The sequence below is a fragment of the Equus caballus genome, chromosome 1 (assembly GCF_041296265.1).
Source record: "Equus caballus isolate H_3958 breed thoroughbred chromosome 1, TB-T2T, whole genome shotgun sequence".
In the NCBI taxonomy this organism is placed as follows: domain Eukaryota; kingdom Metazoa; phylum Chordata; class Mammalia; order Perissodactyla; family Equidae; genus Equus; species Equus caballus.
The window spans coordinates 136535565-136561898 of NC_091684.1; the positions used below are offsets into that span (position 1 = coordinate 136535565).

Here is a 26334-nt window from a genome sequence, read left to right on the forward strand (position 1 = left end):
TATACCAAGTTGTTGCATAAATATTTTGAATTCTTTCATTTTAACTAGTGTTTCTCTTTTCCAAAAGGTGGTTTTAAAATTTCACATGTGGCCCTCTCCATGTCATTTTTAGTTGAGAAGAGAGAAGCAAAAAAAAAAAAAAAAAAAAAAAACACACTAGAGTAAAACATTTGACAGAAGATTCAGATTTTTTACTTATCCCATTGTGCAATACATTTGGTGACAATATGGATTTGCTTTTCAGTTGTTCTTAGATGGCTTGTCAGTGAGCACGTCTGTTCCTAAAATTCTCCAGAACGAGAGTGATCCCAGCCCTAACACCGGATGCTGGCTTCCTGCTAATGCAGGATTATTAAAGGGGTGAGCCAGCCAGCTGTGGACCCAAGTATACTTTCAGTGGCCACAGGAGAGATGTGAACAGAATTTTGAGAACAATGGAACTGTTTGAACAAAGTAACAAGTATGCTTGGTGAACAATCAGAAGCATGAAACCAGTTATGAGAAACCAAAGCTGCTGCCTGATGGGGAATTGGTGGGGAGGTGGTGTGAGGTGCCCAAGGTTTAGGCCTGCTGAACCTGGGCATTCTGGGAACCAGGAATGCCACCTGTGTTCCCTGTGCCTTATGCAGGTTAGTAAGCTCAGATGGGCATGTTCACTTGCTCTGTTCATTCCCTAATATGAAGTAGATACTATTCCCATTTTGCATTGAGGAAATCAAGGCTCAGAACTAAAATGTGGGTGAAACTGGGCACTTTTTAATTCATATCAAACGAATAAAAGGTTAGGCCATGTTAACACTTGTCTTTCTATAGTGATCATTTGCAATTGTATTGTTTGGTCCAGAAACCTGAATTAGATATTTATAACATCCCAATTTACCACTTAATTTTCAGCCATTTTAGATCTCATACCTTTCGTCAGTGTCCTCTTTAACCCAAAGTATTTCTTGAACTAAGTATTGGTTCTCACTGTATGCCCCACCCCTTACTCAAGCTCCTTAATTGTTTACAATCCATTCTTTAGATTCTATCAGCTTTATATACCAAATGCATTAATTTTTGAGTTTTATGAAAAGGATAATGTGCTATATTTACTGGGACTTTATTAGTAAGAATTCCCCTCTATCTGCAGTTTGTTTTCACTGCTGATAATTTAGGACCATTTACTTTCTGGTGGATGGACCTTTGAGATTTTTGCTATTTTAAAGTGCTGCTTTGAACATTCCCAGAGATGTATCTTGATGTGCCTATGTAATTTTTCTTGGGTAATACCTAGAAGTGGAATTGCTGCTGGGTTATACGCTGCTCAGTGTTACAAGACACACCAGCCATTTGTCCAAATGGTTGCATTACTTAGACAAATAGTCCTGTACACTGGAGTACAACGGGTCTCAAAGTCCTGCTTTCCATCAACTCCTGAATCTTACGACCTCATTTATTACTTGAAGAGCTAAAGGCAATATGTCCCAAGGGCCCGGCGCATAATAGGTGCTCTCAACATGAGAATCATGTGTTGTAAATCCAAGTCCCAAGTGTCCTGGCATTTTGAAGAGTGAACCAATTGCCAATTCACACCCTTGCTCAGTTATTCCCCGCCCCCACAAAGCTACTTCATCTCTTATGTTTTTCAAGTACACGTGTAAATTCTGGTTTTATCCACTGTGTAACTGGAGACAGCCTGAATCTTCCCCAATCCTTCAGAATCCTTGAACTAAACCCACAGGTAACCTGGCCGAGGCCTATGCTCTCTGATCCTCTCCTCCCGCCTGTCCATGCAGCTCTCAATGCTGCAAGATTAGGTGCATTCTTAGTACACCGTCTGCCTTGTGTAGTATTTCTCCCAAGATGGTGGCAGGGGAAAAACCCAGCACTGCACAGGTGAGGTCATCTTCACCCAGTACATCCCCAAACCATCAGCAAGACTGATGCAGCAAAGAGTTCAGTTTTTTATTCACCATGTTACAAGAGATTTAGTCAAAAAGACCAAAGCCCATGTCATCATCAGACTCCTCAGATTCTTCTTTCTTTGCTTCCACTTTCTTCTCCTCAGCTAAAAAGAAACAGAAAGAGTCAATTATATACCTCTCCATAATTTAAACTCCAGGCCCTTCAACTTGCATGGTCAAAAATACCCTAGACTGCCCTTATGAAACTATACCTCTGGCTTTAGGATTTCTACACAGCATCTACTCTTAGCAAGTTAAGAGCAATCTTGCCTATAATACTTAGGAATCTCCACTCCTCCCTCCAACACCAAGTTTCGTACCTGGGGCAGCAGCAGTGGAGGGGGCAGGACCTCCAGCTGGGGCAGCACCAGCAGGTGGCGGAGGTCCACCAGCCCCCACATTGCAGATGAGGCTCCCGATGCTGACATTGGCCAGGGCCTGCAACACACATGCACATCCGTAAATGCTCAGCTCTGTCCTTTTGTTACAGCACTCACCCAAGAAAAAAACAGTACCTGCTTTTTGAACATACACTGATCAATTCCCTACGCTATATATTTCTCTTCCTTCTCCTTCACTGGAGTCTGCCAGTGACATTTTCTCTGCTAGATTCTGACACTCAGATAGGACAGCCCACAGGGCTACATTAAAGAGAGTCACAAAAAACTACTCAAGCTTTAAATCTCATTCTTGCACTGCTGTATTTAAGTAGTCAAATACAACTGACTTCCTTTTTATAGATGAGAAAACTGGACCCAAAATGCTAGCTTTTAACTTGTTGGTAGAAAATTCAAGCTTCCCTGAACACTCAAACCAGGATTCTTTCCACAGTTCCATGCTTCCTCTTAACAAATTCCATTTTTCAGACTGCAAAGTAATTCTAGATTTTTTCCAAGGGAATTTATTAAAGATGATATACGTACAATGTTCTCAAAGCTCTCTGAAGGACAAAATGAATAGTCAGAGGCCATCATGAGCTTCACTTGCCAGAGATTAAGTAACCTGTACACTGGGAGGTAGCCAGTGCCTTGTTCCTTGGGTAGGAATCCTGTCTTCACTAGCCTCTCATATCCCAAAGTAAAGTGGTCAATAAATGCCTACTACTCCCAAGTTCCATTAAACCAGACTGCCATGCTGGAAGGATCTGCTTGGAATAGCATGGGTGGTATTACCTCTGGGTAACCTTTAAGAAGGAATGACCTGGTAATTTCTTTTTACGATGGTTTCAGAACAGAAGGAAAGAGACAAAGACACAACCACCCAAGACCTTAAATTAGCTCCTAGAGACAGAAACGTGAGCAGATAGCACTAGCAGGTAGAGGATGTCCAGCGGAACATGGGGCCTCTGGCACTTCCGGACGTGTAGCATGAACACCTGACTTAGACATCAGCAGGTCTTCCCAAATTTGCTTCTCCATCACTTCGCCACCCCGACCTTACCTTTGCAAACAAGCCTGGCCAGAAAGGTTCGACATTTACACCGGCTGCTTTAATGAGGGCATTGATCTTATCCTCCTAAAACAAGCAAAATGGCAATCCATCAGAGAGCAAAGTGAAGCTTTCGTCAATGTCTCCGAAATACTGCAAATTGGAAGAAAATCACTCAAAACGTGTGTACAAAGCCATGTTTATTCAGTTCAAATATTTTCTCATTATTTCATGCATACTTATTTGAAACGACCATTTCCTACGCTCTTTTCGACTATTACGAGCAAAAACAACGCATCAGCGCCAGGCACCTTGGCAGGCGGCGCGCTCATCGCTGCCATGTCGCAGGCTGGGAGTCGCCCCAGTCCCGCAGCTATTTTAAGTGAGGGGTCAAGGCGCGGGGTGGAGCCGAGCTCACGTGCTCTCCTCCACTCCACGCAGCCCGGCGGCACAAGGCCTGGGACCAGAAGGACCAACGGCAACCTCGCCAACAGACGACAGTCTCTCTGAACACAGGTTCCCCAAGCCGGAGCGCGCAGCCGCAGGTGCGACCCCGTCCCTCCGGGGCCCGCACGTGCCCCACCCGGGGGCGCCCGCCGGAAGCCGCAGAGCCGGGGTGCGGATGGCCGTGTCTCCGGCCGGAAGGGGCTGGCCGGCCGCCGAAGAGGGGCACGGAGCTGGCCGCCCGCAGGCTACCCCGCCGTCGGCCCAGGACACACTCACCGTGACCGTCACCTCATCGTCGTGCAGGATGAGGGCCGAGTAGATGCAGGCGAGCTCCGAGACCGAGGCCATGGTGCAGGCGAGGGCTGGGCAGCGCTGCCGGGCGCGGTGCTAGTCGCCGGATGAAGTGAGGGCCTCACCCCAACGCGGCCTTAGCTTCCTCGGAAGGACCGAGCACCTTAGCGGCAGCTGAGGAAAGGAGCGCTCGCGCCTGCGCGCAGCCTCTTATACGGCCACGCGGACCAATCGGCGCCCGCGCCCGGCGGAAGAGGCGGGGCGAGAGCCGCGCGCCGGACGCGGCTGCGCCGGAGATGCCTGCGCGCGGCTGGTGGCGCTCGTTGCAGAGTTCGGGAGTTGCTGACCGCCCACAGGTGCTGATTGCCTTGGTATGAGTAAGACTCAGCCTTGGGAACAGTAAAAGTAGTTTTAGGAAAAACCCGCATCTACTGTAGCGGGGGTGACACTATTTAGACAATCAGTTAGTGACGTCACCCCTGCCCCAGAGCAGGCGGGACCACCTGGAGGGCAGGAGCTGCGTTTCGGGTAAAATGAATGAATATAGGGGGAAAAGAGAAACTTGCAGTGTAAGGATAGCAGTAGCGTTTGAGCGCGTACTGTCCCAGGCACTGAGCCACGCTCTGCAAGGATTCATTTAACCCTCACACAGCGTGAGAGGTAAGTACTGTTCATCTCCATTTTGCAGATGGCAAGACTAAGGTGTAGACTGGGTAGCTAGCCCGGGATGCCGCCGGTGCCAGTGCGGTGGAGCCTGGGTTTGAAATCCGGAAGGCTCACGTCAGGGCCTCCTGCTTGTGTGCGCGGAGAGGGATGGGTTTGGGGATTATAAGTAAATTTTATCTTCTTTCTCTCTTTTTTCCAAAATATAAAAGATATTAGGAATGTAGGGGAACTATCCACTTCAGCTTCGTTTTTTTGTAGCTAAGGCACCAGTGAGTGGGTGGAAATGCCTTGAAACTGCACTTGAGCTGTTTCAAGACCTCTTGATGTATCTGCTGTCTGGTTAGATGCTGTATGGCCGCCTTGTGTCCTTTGAAGCTAATAAAACTCATATTGGGTTCATATTGAGAGTATTTCTTTTTCTTTTTTAATTTTTTTAGTTGACGTATAACTGACATATAACGTTATATTAGTTTCAGGTGTACAACATAACAATTTGATGTTTGTATACATTGCGAAATGATCACCACACTAAGTCTGGTTAACATCCGCCACCATACGTAGGTACAAATTTTTTTTTCTTGTGGTGACTTGTAAGGTCTGCTCTCCTGGCAACTTTCAAATGTGCAATACAGTATTATTAACTATAGTCACTACGCTGTACATTACATCCCCATGACTTATTGGAAGTTTGTACCTTTTGATCTCCACCATTCCCTCCTAGCCACCAATCTGTTCTCTGTATCCATGAGCTTTTGTTAGATTCCACATATAAGTGAGATCATACAGGATTTGTCTTTCTCTGTCTGACTTATTTCGTTAGCATAATGCTTTCAAGGTCCATTCATGTGCAAATGGCAAGATTTTATTCTTTTTTATGGCTGAATACTATTCCGTTGTCTATCGCTACCATATTTTCCCTATCCATTCATTCATTGGAGGACAGTTAGGTTGTTTCCAAGTCTTGGGTGTTGTAAATAATGCTGCAATGAACATGGGGCTGCATATATCTTTTTCAGTTAGTATTTTCATTTTTTTCAGATAAATACACTGAAGTGGAATTGCTGGATCTTATGGTAGTTCTATTTTTAATTTTTTGAGGAACCTCCATACTGTTCTCCATGGTGGTTGCACCAGTTTACGTTCCCACCAACAGTGCACGAGGGTTCCGTTTTCTCTACATCCTCACCAACAGTTTGTTGTCTTTTTGATAATAGCCATTCTGACAGAGGTGAGGTGATATCTCATGTTGGTTTTGATTTGTATTTCCCTGATAATTAGTGATGTAGAGCATTTTTTCATGTACTTGTTGGCCATCTTTATGTCTTCTTTGGAAAAATGTCTATTTAGATCTTCGGCTCTTTTTTTTTTTTTTTTTTTTTTTCAGGAAGATTAGCCCTGAGCTAACATCTGCTGCCAATCCTCCTCTTTCTGCTAAGGAAGACTGGCCCTGTGCTAACATCCGTGCCCATCTTCCTCTACTTTTTTATGTGTGGGATGCCTACCACGGCATGGCTTGCCAAGTGATGCCCTGTCTGCACCTGGGATTTGAACTTTCGAACCCCGCACTGCCAAGCAGAACGTGCGAACTTAACTGCTGCACCACCGGGCTGGCCTTCAGCTCATTTGTTAATCAGATTTTTTTTTTCCTGTTGGGATGTATGAGTTCTTTATATATTTTGGATATTAACCCCTTATCAGATATATGCTTTGCAAATATTTTCTCCCATTCTGTAGGTTGCCTTTCATTTTGTTGATGGTTTCTTTTGCTGTGCAGAAGCTTTTTAGTTTGATGTAGTCCCACTTGTTTACTTTTGCTTTTGTCGCCTTTGCTTTTGGAGTCAGAGCCAAAAAATCATCGCCAAGATGTACACCGAGTTGCTTACCACCTGTGTTTTCTTCTGGGAGTTTTATGGTTTCAGGTCTTAGATTCACATCTGTAATTCCTTTTAAGTTAATTTTTGTGTATGGTGTAAGATAGGAGTCCACTTTCATTGTTTTGCATGTGGCTGTCCAGTTTTCCCAACACCATTTTTGAAGAGACTATCCTTTACCCATTGTATATTCTTGGCTGCTTTGTCATAAATTAACTGACCAAAATGTGTGGGTTTATTTCTGGGCCCCCTATTTGTTCCATTGATCTGTTTGTCTATTTTTATGCCACCATATTGTTTTGATTACCATAGCTTTGTAATGTAGTTTGAAATCAGGGAACGTGATTTCTCCAGCTCTGATCTTTCCTTCTCAAGATTGCTTTGGCTATTTGGGGTCTTTTGTTGTTCTGTACACATTTTAGGATTGTTTGTTCTATTTCTGTGAAAAATGCTATTGGAATTTTGATAGGGGTTGCATTGACTCTGTAGATTGCTTTGGGTAGTAGGGACATTTTAACAATATTCTTCCAACCCATAAGCATGGACTATCTTTTCATTTATTTGTGTCTTCTTCACTTTCTTTCATCAATGTCTTCTTTATTTTTGATATTTCAAGTTATCTACAACTTGTATGTATCATTTATTACATGATCTGAAACCTAAATTTAATTCCTATCATCAAAAATGGTAATCTTTACATTTCCTAATCTATTTCCCTCTTGGAATTTGCCTAGTTTCCTGGTAAGGTGGTTCAGTTTTCTTTTTTCAGGAACCTGCTTTATTCACTCAGTGCTGTTATCTCATAATCATCCCTGACCAAACATTTCCATGGGAACCCCCAACTCAGGGTCCTACCTGGGTCAATCTTAGCCATGAATGTAAACATATCTGAATAGCCTGAACTTTCTAAAAAGATGTTTAAAAACTATCAAGCTTTCTAAAAATAGAACTATTGTTTTCAGTTTTCATCCAAATCTAGGAAGCAATTTTAGTAGAAATTTGTTGGAAAAAGGTAAACCTATTGAAAAATTCAAATATTTCCAAAGCCAGAATAAGTCCGTCCAAAACACAGTTTTCCCGCCAGTATAAGTACTTAAGAAAAAACTGATCTTTGGCAAATTTAATGTAGCAACATGCAGTAAAACAAAGTTTTGCCTATTTTAAACTGTGCTAATAAGAAACGTTTTTAAATCAAATATTTTGTTCCCTAAATTGTTCTTTTAACTATAGTAACAAAACCTGAACCTAATAGTACAAGAAAGGTAAATTGTAGGTTCTTCTCACTTATGAAAGTGAGAAATCACAAAAATCCAAAATAAAATATTAATGTCAATTGTATCTCAATAAAGCTGGGAAAAAAACAAAATAAAAGATTAAAGAATTGAATCCAGTACTGTAGATAAAAATAAGGTATATCATGACTAAACAGGATAGTTCAACATAATAAAATCTATTAAAAATAATTCACTAACAAATTAAAGAGGAAAATCTATGTGAAATTCTTACAGACTCAGAGAAATCAGTTGATAAAATTAAGTAACTATTCACATAGACTCTTAGAAAACTGCAGTAGAGGGTGACTTCCTGATAAGTTACCTACCAAAAATCTACAGCAGACGTCATACTTAATGGTGAAACCTTAGAAATGTACTCTTTAACCAGGCACAAACAAGAGGCCTCCTTTCTCTGCTTCTGTTTCAATTACTGTTTTAGAGTTTAGCCATCTCTATAAGACAAGAAAAAGAAAAGATATTAAAATTGAAAAAATATGAGCTCTCATTATTCATAGACAATATGATTGTTTACCCAGAAGTTCCAAGAGAATTCATAGACAAATAATTCAGACTAATAAGTAGTTCAGCAAAGTTGCTAGATTCAAAATTAATATATAAAAACCGGCAGCATTCTTGTACTCAGCAAAAGTCAATTTGAAAATGCAATATTAAAATATACACCTCATACCCTAGCAACAAAAGTCATGTGGTGTCTCGGAATAAATCTAACAAGATGTGCATGACCATTATTTTAAAAATTATAAAACTTTATGGAATAACATCAGAGGCAACCTAAAAAGAGTGATATGCCATCTTTCACAGATGGAAAGATCTTAATGTGGGTAATTCTCTCCAAATGATGTAGTTTCAATTCCATTAGCGTTTTCAATAGAATTTAACACAGTGACCTTAAATTTTAATGGAATGACCAAATAATAACCAAAGCAATTTTTTAAAATAATAAAGGAGAGTTTACTTAAGTGTAAATTTTGGATTTTAACTCCTTATCTTATGGTTTGCAAAAATTTTCTGCCAATATGTAGGTTGCCTTTTAATTTTGTTAGTTGTTTCTTTTGCTGTGCAAAAAAAACTTCTAGTTTGATGTAGTCCCATTTGTTGATTTTTGCTCTTGTTGTTTGTGCTTTTGGTGTCATGTCCAAAAAATCCTTGCCAAGACCAACGTTGAGGAGCTTCTTCCCTACATTTTCTTCTAGGAGCTTTATAGTATCAGATCTGGTGTTTAAGTCCTTAATCCATTTGGAGCTAATTTTTGTGAGTGATATAAGACAAAGGTACAAGAGCAGTTTCATTGCTCTGCGTGTGTTTATCCAGTCTTCCCAGCACCGTTTGTTGAAGAGATGATCCTTTCCCCATCAGGTGCTCTTGGCTCCCTTGTCAAATATTAGTTGACCATACAGTCAACTACCTTGCATAAGCAGAGGTTAGTTCTGGGCTATTCTGTTCCATTGGTCTGTGTGTCTGTTTTTGTGCCAGTACCATACTGTTTTTATTACTGTAGCTTTGTAGCATAGTTTGAAATCAGGAAGTGTTTACATCCAGTTTTGTTCTTTTTCCGCAGGATTGCTTTGGCTCTTCAGGGTCTTTTGTGGTTCTATATAAATTTTAGGACTTTTTTTTTCTATTTCTGTGAAGAATGCCATTGGTATTTCAGTGGGGATTGTATTGATTCTATAGATAACTTTGGGTAGTCTGGATGTTTTAGCAATATTAATTCATCTGATCCATGATCCAGAACAGGATGTCTTTCCATTTGTTTGTGTCTTCCTCAATTTCTTTCAGCAAAGTCTTGTAGTTTTTATTGCATAGATCCTTTACTTACTTGGTGAAATTTATTTCTGAGTATCTTATTGTTCTGATGCTATTGTAAATGGGATAGTTCTCTTTATTTCTTTATCAGATGTTTCATTCTTTGTATATAGAAGTGCAACTGATTTCTGTATGTTGTTTTTGTATCCTGCAGCTTTACTGAAATCACTGATTAGTGCGAAGAGATTTTTGGTTGAGTTTTTGGGATTTTTCTATATATAGAATCATATTATCTGCAAATAGCAACAGTTTTACTTCTTCTTTCCAGATTTGGATGCCGTTTGTCTCTTTCTCTCGCCTAATGGCTCTAGCTAGGGCTTCCAGTACTGTATTGAATAAGAGTGGTCAGAGTGGGCATCCTTTCTTGTTCCTCATCTTAGAGGAAAAGCGTTCAATTTTTCTCCTTTGGGTATAATGTTAGCTGTTGGTTTTTTGTATATGGCCTTTATTATGTTGAGTTATGTTCCTTCTGTACCCTATCTGCCAAGGGTTTTTGTCATGAAAGGATGTTGTATTTTGTCAGATGCTTTTTCTGCATCTATTGAGATGATCATGTAATTTTTATTTTCCATTTTATTGTTGTGATGTATTACATTTATTGATTTGCATATGTTGAACCATTCTTGCATCCCAGGAATAAATCCCACTTGGTCATGGTGTATGTCTTTTTATGTGTTATTGAGTTCAATTTGCGAATATTTTGTTGAGAATTTTTGCATCTATATTCATCAGGCATATTGGTCTATAGTTTTCTTGTGGTGTCCTTATCTGGCCTTGGTATCAGGGTAATGCTGGCCTCGTAGAATGAATTTGGGAGTATTCCTTCCACTTCAGTTTTTTGGAAGAGCCTGAGAAGGATTGGTGTTATTCTTCTTTGAAAGTTTGGTAGAATTGATCAGTGATGCTGTCTCTTCTTGAGCTTTTCTGTGTTGGAAGGTTTTTGATTACTGATTCAATCTCTTTGCTAGTTACTGCTGTATTCAGATTTTCTGTTTCTTCCTGATTCAGTCTTGGTAGGTTGTATATTTCTAGAAATTTATCCATTTCTTCTAGGTTACCTAATTTGTTGGCAAATAATCGTTCATAAGTCTGTTATGGTCATATGTATTTCTGTAGTATCAGTTGTAATGTCTCCCTTTTCATTTCTAATGTTATTTATTTGAATCTTTTTTTCTTACTCTGGCTAACGGTTTGTCAATTTTGTTTATCTTTTTGAAGAACCAGCTTTTAGTTTTGTTGATCCTTTCTATTGTTTTTCTGGTCTCCATTTCATTTATTTCCACTCTGATCTTTATTATTTCCTTCTAACTTTGGGCTTAATTTGTTCTTCTTTTCCTAGTTCCTTGAGGTATAAAGTTAGGTTGTTTAAGATCTTTCTAATTTCTTAATATGTGCATTTATCACTACAAACTTTCTTCTCAGAACTGCTTTTGCTGCATCTCATAAGATTTGATATGTTGTATTTCCATTTTCATTTGTTTCAAGATAATTTTTTATTTCCCTTTTGATTTCTTCTTTGAACCATTGGTTGTTCAGAAGTATGTTGTTTAGTTTCCACATATTTGTAGATTTTTCTGGCTTTCCTCTTATTGTTGATATCTAGTTTCATACCATTGTGATCAGATAAGATAGTGTGATTTCCATTGTCTTAAATTTGCTGAGATTTGTTTTGTGCCCTATCAAATGATCAGTTCTGGAAAATGTTCCATGTGCACTCAAGAAGAATGTGTATTCTGCTGCTGTTGGATGGAATGTTCTATATCTGTCTGCTAAATGCATTTGTTCTAGAGTATGCTTCCATTCCATTTCTGTGTTTTCTGTCTGGATGATGTATCTGTTGCTGACAGTGGGATATTGAAATTCTCTACTGTTATTGTATTGTCCATTTCTCCCTTTAGATGTTAGTATTTGCTTAATAATATTTTGGTGATCTGAGCCTATGTGTGTCTTTAGAGCGGAAATGAATTTCCTGTATGCAGCATATAATTGGATCTTGTCTTTTCATCCATCCTGCCACTCTGTGCCTTTTGATTGGTGAATTCAACCCATTTATATTTAGAGTGATTATTGATATGTAAGGACTTAGTACTGCCTTCTTATTGTTTACCTCCTGGTTGTTTTGTATCTCCTTTGTTTCTTCTTCCCTCTTTCTCTCTGCCTTTGTAAAGTGGTGGTTTTCCAGGGTGACTGTTGGTTCACACCCTCTGGAGCTTCCCGGGTGAAATCTGAAACTGGCCCCCATACACATAGGGCAGGGAGAGACAGAAGAAAGAGGCAGACCACTCCAGATTGGTAGGTGGCAGGTTTAAAAAGCAAAGGAACTTAAGTACAAGACTTCTTGGATGGCCATAGATGAGATCTCTGCACTCACCTGCAGAATCTTAAAAGTTTATATAGAGGCCTTAACTGTGCTCAGGCACATATACCATCCAGATAGTCCCAAAAACACATTACTGTCTCAAGGCTGTGTTCTTGGGGCAGCTTGTAGCTCAGGGAAGGCAAGTGGAACCCACATTCTAAGGACAGGGAAGGGGTGAGGAGCCCAGCTGGGGGTCACATCCTCTCCAAGACCTCCTCCAACACTGACTTATTTGATCCCCCCTTTTGTTATGTTTCGTGACTCTAGATTTTTAATCTTGTGGTTACCATGTGACTTACATAAAACATTTCATAGATAAAATAGTCCTTTTTATGCTGATTGCAACTTATCATCATTCAGCTAGAAAGCTTCCACCCTTTTACTCCTCCCCTTTTATATTTTTGATGTTGCAGTTTACCTCTTTTTATGCTGTGAATTCATTGAGAAATTATAGTAGTTATAGTTATTTTTAATGCTCTCTTCCTTAAGAGAAGGAAGGAGTTATATTATAATTAAGGGGTTAACTTACCTTTCTAATATAGAGTTAGTTTTCTAATTCTAATTCTAATTTCTCATCTTTGCTAGAGTGTACTTTGTATTGTGTACTTTCCTTTGCTTTTTGTTAATTAGTATCTTTTCATTTCAACTTGAAGAATTCATTTCAGCATTTCTTGCAAGGCAGGTCTGGTTGTGTTGAACTCCCTCAGTTTTTGTCTACCTGGGAAAGCCTTTATTTCTCCTTCGTATCTGAAGGATAACATTGCCAGATAAAGTATTCTTGGCTGGCAGTTTTTATCTTCAGCACTTTGAAAATGTCAGTCCACTCTCTCCTGGCCTGTGGAATATCTGCTGTGAAATAGTTGACGGCCTAATGGGGGTTCCTTTGTAGGTTACTTTCTTTTTCCCCCTGGTGCCTCTAAGATTCTTTATCATTGATTTTTGACAGTTTCATTATAACATGTCTTGAAGAAGCTCTTTTTGCATTGAGATAATATGATGGTCTATTAGCTTCTTGAACGTGTGTGTCCAATCCTTCCCAGGTTTGGGAAGTTCTCAGCTATTCTTTCTCTAAATATACTCTTTGCTCCTTACTCTGTCTGTTCTTCTGGTCAGCCAATTGTTCTTATATTTGTTTTTCTCATCATATCTGACAGCCCTTGTAGGGTTAATTCATTTTTTTAAAATCTGTTTTCTCTCCTCTTATGGGTCATTCCTAAATTGCTGTCCTCCAAGTTGCTAATTCTTTCTTCAACCTGATCTGCCCTATTTCCTAAGGTCTCTAATACATTCTTCAACACATTCATTGAGGTCATCAGCTCTAGAATTTGTTTGGTTCTTTTTTAAAATTTCAATCTCTTTGGTAAAGAAGTCTTTCTGTTAATTAACTTATTCCTAAGTTGAATTGCCTTTCTAAGTTTCTTATAGCTTGTTGAATCTCTTCATAACAGCTGTGGTGAGTTCTTTATCAGAATGCATATTCTGTGCCTTTGGGTTTGGTTGCTGGAGAATTATCATTTTATTTTTGTGATACCATATTACCATGATTTTTCACAGTATTTGATGAAATGTGCATCTGTCATCACATTTGAAGCGGCACACACCTTTCTTAGTTGTTGACGTTGTTACAGTTCCAGACTGGAAATTAGAAGCTTTTCTTTTGCTTTCCAGAAGGTGGTGCTATAGCTCAAGTTTTTGGTTTCTCTTTTCCTGAGCTAGCTCTGGGGCTGCTCTTAGGAGCGTGGGTAGAAAAAGCTGGCAGCGGAGTGTGGGGAGGTGTGGGCTTAGCCCCTGGAGCTTTGTGGGCACCCACAGCCTGGTAGGGGCATCCTCAAGTGAGAGCATTCCCAGTGGTCTGTGGGTGGACCTCCAGCAGAATTCGGGAAGCAGACAGCAGGGACCATGTTACTTCAGTGCCCTTTGTTATTCTTGTCTGCCTCTTTCCCTTTCCTCTCCCTCCCTGTGGTCACCAAGCTCCTTCCTCAGAAATTCGTGCTGCTTGGTCAGTCACTCACTGCTTTCACTTTCCACCTCTTGAGGGAGGTCACTGTTGTCACCAGTGAAAGCCCAGGGTGTTGCAGTGTCGCCCCAGGGAGGGGGACTGACTCCTCCAATCCTTACTCCTCCTCTGCCTCCAAACTCAGCTGTCTCACTCTGACCGCTTGCCTGGTCCTCCCATCAGGCTGGCTGGACCTCCACAAAGTATCTCCTGGCATGTCCACCCTGTTTTGCACTCTCCTGGTTCACTTTTTCCCCAATTGTGCAAGTGGGAGTGGGGCAGGCTCACCAACTCCCTTGGATCCAGTCCCCTCTGGGGACGTACCTCCCTGCCTCCTGCATCACAGGTGGGTAGAAATCTCCTGGAGGTTCCAGTGTCATATGCAGAGGCATTTTTGTTCCATTATGAATGAGCAATTGGTTATAAAATAAGGGGAGAGAAAAAAGGAACGACTCATGCTGCCATGATGCTGATGCCATGCTCTCCTCCACATTTTACATGTTTTTAAGTTAGGTGTAATATCAAGAACTCAAATTTATGAATGCTGCCCTTGTAACCTTGCTAAATCAACTGAATGAAGCAATAACAGGGAAGATTCCCAAGTCAAACACAGTCTGTTATGTGAAGGATTGCGGGCTGGGAGAAGATTCCTCATTCTTGGCAGGGGAAGTATTCCCTTTCAGAGCCGTTCCTTTGTGCCCTAAAACAGAGAGAAACTTCTTTCTAGTGCTTTCTTTTAAGGCATCCTACAAATGAGTGTCAACTAAATGCAAAGCATGATGCTAGGTGCTGGAGTGTGCATTAAATGACTATCACACAACTTCGTATTTCGTAGTGCTTTTTATTTAAATTCTTTTGGCATATCTAAATGTCAGAAAGGGAATATATACATAGAAAATTCAAAACACCTTCCTAAAATGGTTTCTTATTGGCCAGTCACTGACGCCTTTATTTTGAAAGTTTGAATTGTCATATGTCTAAAGTGCATTCTTGCAGCTAATCAATAGCAGCATTTGTGTTGTTTATAAACCTTAAGAAATATTTAGACAAGAGCTGGAAAAGTCACAATAAAAAATAAAGTGTGATCTAGATATATTGATCCTTAATCACTCAAGAAGAACACTCGCATGAATTAGTTTAAGTATACAAGAAATATACAGAAAAAAATAGCATTATAAAAAAGTTCATACGGCAATGAGAAAAGGGAATCTTCTGCTATTAATATTAAATACGGCAAGGAATATAATATAGTTTGTTGAATCCGAGAGGTCTTTGGAACCATAGAGGAATCTCTGATCTAGGCCAGTGTGGTGTGTATTCGAGGTCTGTGATATTCAACAAAGCTGGAGATCTGTAAGATGACTCAGAAGACTCCTGGCATAGCTTTGGAGAAATCACCAAGGCAAATGAAAATGTTCTTTCGTCACTGAGACTGTCAGTTCATGGCTTCTTGCGCCTAAAAGATGAAAACCAGCACTTAGTGTTGAATTTTGCAATCAATGACACATTCGTAGCAATTGAATGTCTGGGAGGGCTTTAAGAGAACTCCTGTTTTATCATGGAAAAAGTTCAAGCTCTTCTAAGAAAGCAAGTAACTATGCTTATCTGGTATTAAATTTAAAAAACAGGACTTCCCATCTTTTATCCTGTTGCAGTGATTTCCCAAATTGGCTAAGGAATACATGTGTTAAAAATGGACAAATGGGCCTGTATAGGTAAATATTTGGAAAGAAAGGGGTTTTAAGAATAAGGAAAAAGAATGGGCCAGACTCTTGGGTATGTGTTTCATGGAAGAGGTCACAATGTGAGTCCTTTCCCTACCATGATGTCCACCATTCCATTCTATTCTCGTGGCCACTTACTGCTGTAACAAGACCAAGGAGTAAGTCAGGAGAGAATGAATTACAGGGAGAGCTGTCGTCCCCGACCAAAGCCTTTAGCCTCCTCTCCTCACAAGTGCCTCAGCTCAGCCTCTGGAAGCTTCATGTGAACAGAAGTGATCCGTCTCCCTGCATTGCTGCTGCCTGCTGCAGTCTGCCAGGAGGGCCCAGAGAGTCCAGGGGTACCCACAACCACACATTTGCTCTCAAAGTGGATGGCAGGGCGAAGAGGTGGTGCACATACTCGGAGGGAGAACACAGAGGCCCCCGCGAGTCAGGACTCACTTGGGTTGTGCATGATGCTGATAGCCAGGTCCCAGCTGAGAGCCCGCTCTCATCTCCACAGCCACAGCACACTGAGAGGGAAAGGACAGAAAGGAAAGATCAGCCCCTCTCAGCAGTCTCTGAAACAGTCCTGCTTAGAGAGGTGCGCCAGGTGAAGTCCAGCACTGCTTTAGTTCAGTGAAGATACCCAGGTTAGAGCACCAGTCAGATACGTGTAATTCTCTTGACATAGGCCACAAAAATTGTGTGCTGGGACGGTCTTTAGAGATCATCCAGGTTAATTTCCTCATTTTAGATAAGGAAGAGGAGTTCTTGAGAAACTTGGTGGCCAGAGCTTGGCCTCCTGACCCCCACCTTCCCGTGCCCTTTCCACAGGAGCCCCTCAGCAGGAATAACACTTCCACAGCGCAGTTCTGCTTCTGAGAAGATCCTCATCAATCTGATGTGAATTCTTGTTACCCTCGGGTGACAGCCTCTGACTTCCTTCTTGGGCCCTATCCCTCTACACTGCAAACAGGGGCTTTGAACTGAAGAGCTCCAGTAAGACCAGTCCTAAAGAAATACAGACACCTTTGTGGGTTTGCCAGGAACAGGCCTATGCTGCACTGGCAACGTGAGATCAGACCTCAGCTGCCTCGGAGAGCATGAAAAGCTACAGCCATGGGGCTTAAAACATGAAACCCCTGATTTTACTAAGCAGACAAATAATTTTTACCCCTACCCTTGTTTCTATGTCGGTCCATTCAGACTCTGTGCCATCCGGCTGGGCAGGTGCTGCTGTGGAAGATCTTCGTTTTCGACTGTGGTAAAGGGGAAACGATGCAACAGTTATTTTTGCATCTAAGAACAGGAAAGATATTAGAACCAAGGAACTACTGTTTACACTGCTTTAGAGAATTAATAATACATTTTAGGATATTCTGTTCCTCAAGAATGAGCAGTTAAGAAAACAACAGCCCTCTGAAAAGATACACTTGATGATCACTCACCCTGTTGGTGATTCTTGTTTTAAAGTCTCAATTTCAGTAAATTGAACAGATTGTCCACCACCCCTTGTTTTATACACATCACCCTAAAGCCAAGAGAAAAGGTCACTGTTACTTTGGTACATCCAAATGCTAAACATACATATATATTTTAAATTGAATTTAACACTCCACTGTTTTATGCAGACTCCCATCCACAAAACCAGATGGTGCTTAGGACTGCTGGGTCTGTGCTATTAAAATATTCTAGAAATTGGAGTATGTATCTCTCTCTCACTAAACAAAGAAGTTCAATGCAATATAATCAGTAACGTTCTTAATTGCAGAAAAAAATTATTCCTGTTTGTTCAACCTATAATTTAAAATGTAGCCTAAGGATCAAGAAATCTCCCAGAAATGTCTCAATGTTCTAAGGCATTATCTTTTCTTCTCTGGGTGCACCATCCCCCTCATATTCAAATGACAGTGCAGTCTTACTTGTAACTATAATAAGAACTATCCTCTAAATTGAATTTGAAATGAAAAACTTTTTTTTTTGCAGTCTTGTCTTTTACTTCCCTGATTATTAAGTGACTCTCTGATCAAAGGAAATTCTTCTCAGGCAAGGGAAAGGGCTTTGAGTAGCTCAATACTAAGTAATTTTGATTGGCCAAATTTTAACGTGAGCTTTTTATCTTGAACTGACAGAAGACAGAGGTAGGAGTTTTTTTGTTTAGGTTTACTTTTTAAGTAGCAGTTAAAACTAAATATACATAAGAATATATAATAATAATAAATAATAATAAAAATAATAAACATAATAGATCTGGGGTTCCTCTAACAAACCTGGGAATCTAAGTCGCATTCACTAGAAAGCAGATTGAGTCCTAGTTTAGCGGGTTCACAAGCTAAGCAGTTACTTGAGTTTTCTAACAAACAAAAAGATTTACGTTCCAGTTGACACTGCCTGTGTGTCATCAAAAGAATAAAAGAGTAGAGAATTTTTTGTTAAGTTGCCTTTTTTATATATATTTTTTCTCCTGTGTACATTTGTTTTTACCTTGATTAGTTTAGTCTCAATCTCCCCATCGGAGGCTAGTTCCTGGTGGGTCAGCATGTACTTCTCACACTTAGCTAGTGCCTTTTCATTTGCAACAGATACTGTGATGGCATGAGGGACATGTGGCTGCATGACTGTTTCAGTTTGCACGTTAGAGGCAGGCTTATGGTCTACCCATCTGTCTCCTGCAGAGCGTGATCGTCTGTGTCGGAGACGAATTGGTGGTACGTTCTGATCAGGTTGAAAGAGGAATCAAGAAACAAGCATAACCCAGAATTAACTTAAGCATATTATTAGAAGTGCAGCAGGTTTGGCTACATTAGTTTGTGGCAGTATCAAAACAAATGCATGAACCTTTTCCAAAGCTAAATGTCATTCAAGCAATTTAAATGTTCTCCTTGGTTTTAAACACAAAAACCAACAAACATCTTTTAACACCAGCTTATATATTATATATAGTCATGTGCTATATAACATTCCAGTCAGTGACATCCCGCATATACAGTGGTGGTTCCATAGATTAGTACTGTATAGCTTAGGTGTGTAGTAGGCTACACCATCTAGGTTTGTGTAAGTGCCCCCTGTGATGTTCACACGACAAAGTCGCCTAATGATGCATTTCTCAGAACATAGCCCTGTCATTAAGCAGAGCGTGACTATATCCTATCAGGGAGCTTCCCTTTCAACAAAGAATGGAAGGAAAAATCCTGGTACCGCTGCTAGTCTTTCCTGTGTAGGTGGTGTTTCGTACAAATAATTCATTTTGCATTCTCAATCAAAAACCAGTATCTGTGCCTGGGATTGTAAGGTAATCTGTTAGGTCCACAACCATGTTTAAAGCTTCAATAAGATCAATAAAAGCCCTAGACGTGTCATAGCCCTCTCAACAAAAAAGAAAACACTCCTCATACAAAGACCGAAAAAAAAAAGCTGATGGAGCTGTGTATACAAAATGCTCAAGAGCATAAGGTATAAGAACCTTATGTATAAGATGATTAAAAGAATGTAAAGTACTTCTGAGTACTTTCAGCTAAGATTTTAAAATCTCAAAACAGAACTTCATGAAAAGGTCACAGAATAATGGCTAAAACATACCAACTATTTTTTTCCCCCAAACATTTCATCAGTTTCAAGAACCAAATAAAGAATGTAGTGTTCAAATCAGTCTCAGTCAGACAATAAAAAACTAGTTGCTTCCAGTCAAATGTCATATAAATTTGGGTAAGTTAAATTTAGCATATTCAGCCTCAGAAAAAATATTTCACATACAGGACATAGGTAATAGTTTGAAAGAATGAGTATCTTTGGGATTTTACAAACATCTTCTGTTTGTAAAACTGAAAGCAAATGAAAGAGCCTGTCATAGGCCAAGTCCTTCCAAGCTGGTCAAGTATGAAGGAAGATCCCAATTCAAGATGCCTATCTGGAGAACTGAAGCATCTCCCCTACATAGTTATAAGAAGCAAATGAGGTCCTCGGGACAAATCACAATCCTATCAACATGAGCAACACAGTTTGCCACTAAGCATGCCCGAGCCACACAGCAAGCAGGAGACTGTCCATTCTTAAAATGGCTTAATTAACCGACAGACCATCTGGCTCTCACAATCTACCATTTCACAAAGGTGACGGTTTTCTTGAAACACATTTAGCAATAAATACATTCTGAAACAAGCTTCAGAAAGGTGATAGTCCTTAAAATCTACTATCATTTATGAAATAAATGATATTTAAAGTTTCTTCCTCACTGAAGTATAATTCAGTCCACCTGACATAATTTTTGACTAACAAACTTAGATGCATAGATAACTAGCCTAAACTTTTCTGCTGCACTTCTAAAGAAATTTTGATTTCAAGTGAGAAGTTAAAGGATCTCTAGTAAATCCTCTTAAATATCTCATAGCCAAATTAGATATTACATTAATGTTGATTAGGCATAAGCAGGCCTTGAATCGTTTCCAGTCTATAAACTTCCATGAAATAAAGGGGATTTATTAGAGTTGATCAGAAAGACCAGTCACCATAATTTGCTCCATAAAAAGGTTTAAAGCAAAATCTGCAAAGTAAAGAACTTAAGAGACTTTCGAATCATCTGTTGCCTTGGTAAATACCTTGCAATTCATCACCATCCCTTAATAATCAGGAATGAAGCCATCTAAATGAAAATTTGTCTGCACCTTCAATTATACCAGAAAATCTAAAGCAAATATTTACTATAAGATTAATTTGTTTAGAAGAAAACTTCTAAAAGAACTATATTAAGATTTTACTGAATGTAAATTCACAATATTAACTTGGTCTATTTATTCAGATTAAAAGGAAAACTTTACCTTAATCCTTAAGAAGAAAACAAACGTGAAATTGTTTAAACACCCTTGAATGAGGCAGAGGCCTTGTAAATGAGATAAAGGTCTTGAGATTAAAAGCAATTTATTGGACATTTAAGCCTTGAGTAGTTACAACTGGTTTGGACTCTTCAAAAATAGTCAATGTCATGAAAATCAAAAAGGGGCTTTTATACTAAAACAGATTAAAGAGACCTAATATCCACATGTAATGCATTCACCTTGATAGGGTCATAGACTGAAAAAACAAAAGCCATTTCACAACTGGGGAAACGCAAACATGGGCTGTATATTAGAGGCTATCTATTCTGTTAACGTCACCGTTCTTAGGTGTTGTTAAGACTGGTTATGCAGGACAGTGTCCTTACTCCTAGGGATGAAGTGTCACAAAGTCTACTTACTTTGTTTACAAAGTTTACTTTGACTTACTTTCAAGGGTTCAAGAAAAAATGTTTACAAATCCATTTAAAATGGTAAATCTAGGTTGGGGGAAAAATGATACTGTGCCATTCTTTCAATTTCTCTTTGGGCTTGAAATTTTTCAAAATAAAAGTTTCCCCACAACTAGAAGGACCTGCAACTAAGATATACAACTGTGTACAGGGAGGGGTTTGGGAAGATAAAGCAGGGAAAAAAACAAAAAAAAGATTGGCAGCAGTTGTTAGCCCAGGTGCCAATCTTAAAAAAAAATAAAAAAAGTTTGGGAAAACAATTTTAAAAATAAAAAGTTCAAAAGCAGCAAAAAATCTAATTTGGGGAAGGGAAACCAAAAGCAAAAAATGGAGAATGTGCTCTGAGACACTCATATTCACTGATTTTGCGGATGCTTATTAGCTTATGCAACTGAAACGCACAGGTTCCTCTGGAGGTACCTGGCGAACCCGCGTTCGCTCAACACGAGGCATTACTTCTATTGCCAGATAGGCTTTTTCAGATGACAAGCTAGGCCTCAATTTCAGGGTGATTCTGATGTTTCATTAGACCTTTATTATTTTGGAGCTCACCCATCTTTCCGGTGAGCTTTCTGAACCAAGTTACACAAGAACAAGATTAAGGTCTATTGCTACAATGCTTTAAAATAATCTGGCACTGACCCTGCAGCAAGGATCCTCTTCTATTTCTATCTCATTTCTGAAGGTAGGAACCACCTCCCTGCCTTCAGTCCAGTACATCCCTCGCCTTCTGTCTGATACGATACAAGTTTTACTTTGTCCTGGCTCCTGCTGCCTACGCCTTGCGATAGATGTGACAGTGAGAGGTGTGTTGTACGGAGGTATTTTCTGCTCCCATTCCGAAACACAGGAAGCTACAGAAATGCTGCTGCAAGAGTTAGAGCGCCTATGTAGCTGTGGCTGGCTCATGAGTTGCTGGCCGTTGGAAATCTGAGCAATATAGTTACTAGAAAGCTAAAAAAATTGAAGAAAAATTAATGAGCAAGACTGAAAAACTGAGAGAAATAATTCAATACTTTTCTATAATTTTAGCACATGAAAACATTATAATTGTACTGTTACTAAATTTTTTATATTAAATTTGTACTTTGTTCATACTAAATTTACAAATATTTATAAATAGAATAAAAATATTTACAAACAGAAGTTTGATAAATATAGTAAATATAAAACAAAACTTTGATCACATAGAAATAGTCACCTAATCTGAATAAATTTTCTCTAGTACTACATTACAACACAACTACAAATAACTTACAGGTACTGGCGATGGAGAAACAGATCTTGGAGTCACTTTTTCTCGATCCCGCTCCCGAGAGGGTCTCTCTGGCTTTTCAGGTTTGGGCTCAGTAACAATAGCCTTCAGTTGTTTCAGTTTTTCATCTTTGACCCAGAGTTTATTTTGCATCTCCAGCTGTTTGGCTGCCACTCGACGCTCCTGCGGATGATCAATGTATGTTCCAGTTCAGTTCTACCACACGAGTGTACCAGATTACCTGAACACTATCTCCTATAAATGACAGTTCTCCAATTCTTCCTGAGTTAACTATGCTTCATAAGTTTAATTCATTTGTCATGAATTTTAAGGGCAGAGAAAGGAAATAGAATGAACCGAATAGTGGCTGCTTTTGCCGCCACCACCTAAACCCTACGCCCCAAGCACAAATGCTCAGAACGCTACACTGTGAAACACGTCGTCCCTCTCGGAGGTCTCGCTACAGGAATGGCACTCACGCATTCTTTCTCCCACTTCATCGTTGTTTCTGTCACCATGCCTTGCAACCTGGCTTCTAATCTGCGTTTGTCAGAAAACTGTCTCTGAAGTTTCTGGTTCTGGGTTTCCAGTTCCTGTTGCAGATTCCTCTTATCTTCTTCATAGATAGTAGTGGTTTTCTCTAAAATCTCAATCTGGGAAGGGAGACCATTATGTTGAGTTTTTGGTGTGTAAATATTTCATGAAGCTATAAAATAATCTTTTTAATTATTTGCTTATGCAAGCATAGTTGTGGAAAGAAAAACCACGGAGACAGCATTTTCCTCTAAAATTTCATCTGAATTCCTACCTCCGTTCCTAAAAATGAGAACTTTTAAACAAGTTCCTCACTGAAAGTTGAAGTTATGATTGACTTCATGTGGAAATTACTTTCCCCTAAAATTAAGGCTACAATTTTATTTTCTAGGCTATTTTCAGAATAGAGAACACTGTATTGGCTGAGATGAGCTTCTCTCTAGAATGAATATGTACCCCTCTGTAAAGGATGTAAATGAGAGAACAAGCAGGTATTACACAGTAATAAACCAAAAAGCAACTGTAATCAAAGCTAATCTCTAGAGAGCCCCCTAGGAAGCTCACCTATTTGAGCCAGAGAACATTCTCTTCAATTGCTAACGTCTAACTCATAAAATTAAAGGGTACATTATGCCTTTTATGCTTTTCACTCCCATTTCCTCTTCTTTGGGGGGGATGAAGATTAGTAGCTACCCAAGTGATAACTCTCAGCAAGCAGGGGTTACAGGCCGGTAAGCAGAATGGCTACATCAAGACCAGCGCCAAGCGGCCAGCCTGTACATCCCCTATAATAACGCCAAAGCAAACCTTATATTCCAAAGTTTTATTTTTCTTCTCCAGTCGTTCTATTTCCAATTTCTGTCCCGAGATCACCTTTTCTTTTTCATTTAGTTTTCCTTGAATGTAGTTTTCTTTATTTAAAACAGTATTGTCAAATTCTTGCAACAAAGCTTTAAAAGTAATAGCTGAAACAAAAGCACGCATGCCAAGTTTACTCCAGTTCCAAAATAACCAATGAAATCAAGTTTTATTAGCCAATAATAAATAAAATGTAGCTATTCAGCAAATCTCTCTTTGAGAGTTAATCTATCATCAGAAATCACGTTTGGAAGGAAATCTAGAATTTGATTCTCAAATCTACAAAACAGACATGCAGAGAAGCTTTCTGTTTATGACTGAAAAACACTGTGTCTTTCTACGCTACATAGAAACATGACTCAGTGAACAACACTACGCCATGGCATCCCCTTCCCAGCCCTCATAGGGACAACAGACAACAGAAGTAACACTAGATTTAGGATCGGTTAGATCTGAGTTGAAATCCCTAGTACACTGCTTACTAGTTATGTGACTTGGGCAACTTACTTAATTTTCCCAAGCACATTTCCGCATTTCAAAATGGGGATTTAAATACCACTTATCTCACACCTTTCTTATGAAGACTGAAATGAGTTGATGATGATGTAAAAACAGTAGATTCACTCCTCCTGAGCGCTTACTGTGTACCAGACTGTTCAGTGTTCTACGTGACTTTCATACATTATCTCATTTATCCTCACAACACCCTCTGAGGTAGGAACAATTACAATCCCCATTTTGCAGACCGGGAAACTAAGAAATAGAGGATTAAGTAATTTGCACAAAGACACAGTTATTATGATGTGATATATGTCAAGTGTCTTGCAAAGAAGTAACTAGTAGGAACTGAAAACAAAGTAGCTACTATTCCTTTGTGTCCACCACTGTTAATTTTAAAAAAGGAGAGAATACACTCACTTTTTTCTTTTCTCTTACTTTCTTGGAATATCAAAAAGCTGTGGGGAAAGTTTGTCAGTCCAACTGAACAAAGCCTTGAGCACTGCAAAGCGTAGAGACCAAGTACCGTTCCCCAAAGATCCAGCCCTCCACAGGACCAGACTCACTGCGAAGGTCGGGAGTTAAACGACTGCACACCGTTTTTGCCCTTACATTGTTTGTTAAACTCGTCAATCATCATTTGTCGTAGGTGATGTCGCTTCTCTAAGGCTTCAATCAGCCTGGGAAGAGTCTGCTCATCGTTGACATCCAGAATTTCACAGGATGGCAAAGGTGGAAAACTCTGTAAAACCACTTCCGTAACCAGCGGTTCTGTATTGAATTATAAAAAGTTAGACAGGAGAGAAGCAGCTGATTTAAACAAGTTGAACACTGTGATGGGAGCCCCCGTCCAGTTACTGGTGTACTTCGAGTTGTCATAACCATGCTTCCTTACCCATGAGAGTTATAAAAAAGGAAAGTGAATTAAAACTGAGAGTTAGAGTATGTAGAAAGAAAATCTCATTTATACTTTGGTTCAGACTTTTTTGCACTTGGTTCTTGAGGGAAAGGTAAGTAAACAGTTCTCTTATATGAAATAGATTTAAAAAGAGACAGACAGACAGACAGACTACTGAGTGGGCAAATGACATAACTGCAAATCCTACCGTCTCCAACTGGACCTCCCCGGACCTGGTTCCTGTACCGCCTTCCAGGCGTTAAACCACATATTGCCTTGTCTACTGGTCTTGCTACTTCAACTTCTTGGGTCACTTCTGCGAATCTCATGACTTGCTAAGATACAAAACAAATGGAGTTTTTTTTTTTTTTTATAAATAAGCATATCCAAGTCCTTCAGAAACTACTAAATGAAACAATAAGAGATCGGTCATTAGGTCACTTCTCTAACTAATGGTGCTGCATCAATTTAAAACACATTCAAAATGTCATTCTTCACATCCAAATACTAGTTTTCTCTATAGAAACTCTGAGACTTTATAAGATAAATACATTAAAATTACCAAGCTTTCCTCGTAATCTTCGGCCTTTGGATTCACACACACGATCATGCGTACTTTTCCTTCCCCGTCAAAGTAGTTCTTGAACAGATGGGTTAACTTTGAATCTCGATATGGAACCATCTATAAATACATTCAAATCCAAATACATAAGGCCAAAAATGCACACAAATGAATCTATACCAACAGTTAGAGGCTGGTGCTCACCTTGTTCGTCCCACACATTTGGTTCTCTCGTAGGACTTCCATACATGTTCTTAGCGTCATGAGTGACTGGTTAATGTTACCTGACAGACAAATACACACAGAAGACATTTGAAAACAACAATAGAATAGGCAGTGTGGTCTGTTTGCCTATAAAATCCCTACTTCATAGAACGATTAGATGGAAATTACAAAAACAGATCTTAGCAGCTCAATTTAAAGAGCTGTCCATGCATGGTCGGGCATATTTCACAGGTATTTTAATGGCAGTGTTTCAGGAGCAGTTAATACCGTCCTTCAGGGAGTCCGTCAAAAGGACTCTCCGCTCGATGCTACATGACACTTCATGACCCATAAAATTTCTTCCAAATCCAAAATTCTGTGAAAGAGTATATTAGATGCAGATGTTTAATTTCCTCATATTAAAATATTTTCT

General features: G+C 39.6%; 2 protein-coding genes and 1 long non-coding RNA gene across 10 annotated transcripts in view; 1 reads left to right on the forward strand and 2 right to left on the reverse strand.

The window, feature by feature from the left end:
• Positions 1-1926: 1926 nt before the first annotated feature.
• On the reverse strand, positions 1927-4477 carry RPLP1 (ribosomal protein lateral stalk subunit P1). Its single transcript, XM_001495725.7, has 4 exons — positions 4098-4477; positions 3387-3461; positions 2267-2384; positions 1927-2050 (listed from the first exon to the last, which is right to left on the reverse strand). The coding sequence occupies exons 1-4, from the start codon at positions 4167-4169 to the stop codon at positions 1971-1973; spliced, it is 345 nt and encodes a 114-aa protein (XP_001495775.3). The 5' UTR covers positions 4170-4477; the 3' UTR covers positions 1927-1970.
• On the forward strand, positions 4390-8397 carry LOC138924606 (uncharacterized). Its single transcript, XR_011439595.1, has 2 exons — positions 4390-4772; positions 6163-8397. It is a non-coding gene; the product is annotated as an uncharacterized lncRNA (long non-coding RNA).
• A 6533-nt stretch (positions 8398-14930) lies between these two features.
• The window catches only part of KIF23 (kinesin family member 23), a 28903-nt gene continuing 17499 nt past the window's right edge, over positions 14931-26334 (reverse strand). For 3 of the 8 annotated variants that reach the window (XM_023654712.2, XM_070269549.1, XM_070269580.1), the window contains 13 exons: positions 25902-25981; positions 25698-25817; positions 25344-25470; positions 24850-25008; positions 23689-23846; positions 22827-23000; positions 22351-22530; positions 21735-22046; positions 18296-18526; positions 17260-17342; positions 16992-17070; positions 16271-16341; positions 14931-15561 (listed from right to left, as the gene is read on the reverse strand). In XM_023654712.2, the coding sequence (XP_023510480.1) occupies positions 15546-15561; positions 16271-16341; positions 16992-17070; positions 17260-17342; positions 18296-18526; positions 21735-22046; positions 22351-22530; positions 22827-23000; positions 23689-23846; positions 24850-25008; positions 25344-25470; positions 25698-25817; positions 25902-25981 (1790 nt within the window). In that variant the 3' untranslated portion in view covers positions 14931-15545. The remainder of the gene's footprint in view (positions 15562-16270; positions 16342-16991; positions 17071-17259; positions 17343-18295; positions 18527-21734; positions 22047-22350; positions 22531-22826; positions 23001-23688; positions 23847-24849; positions 25009-25343; positions 25471-25697; positions 25818-25901; positions 25982-26334) is intronic. The other 5 variants (XM_070269573.1, XM_070269569.1, XM_023654717.2 and 2 more) reach the window with 3 other exon arrangements.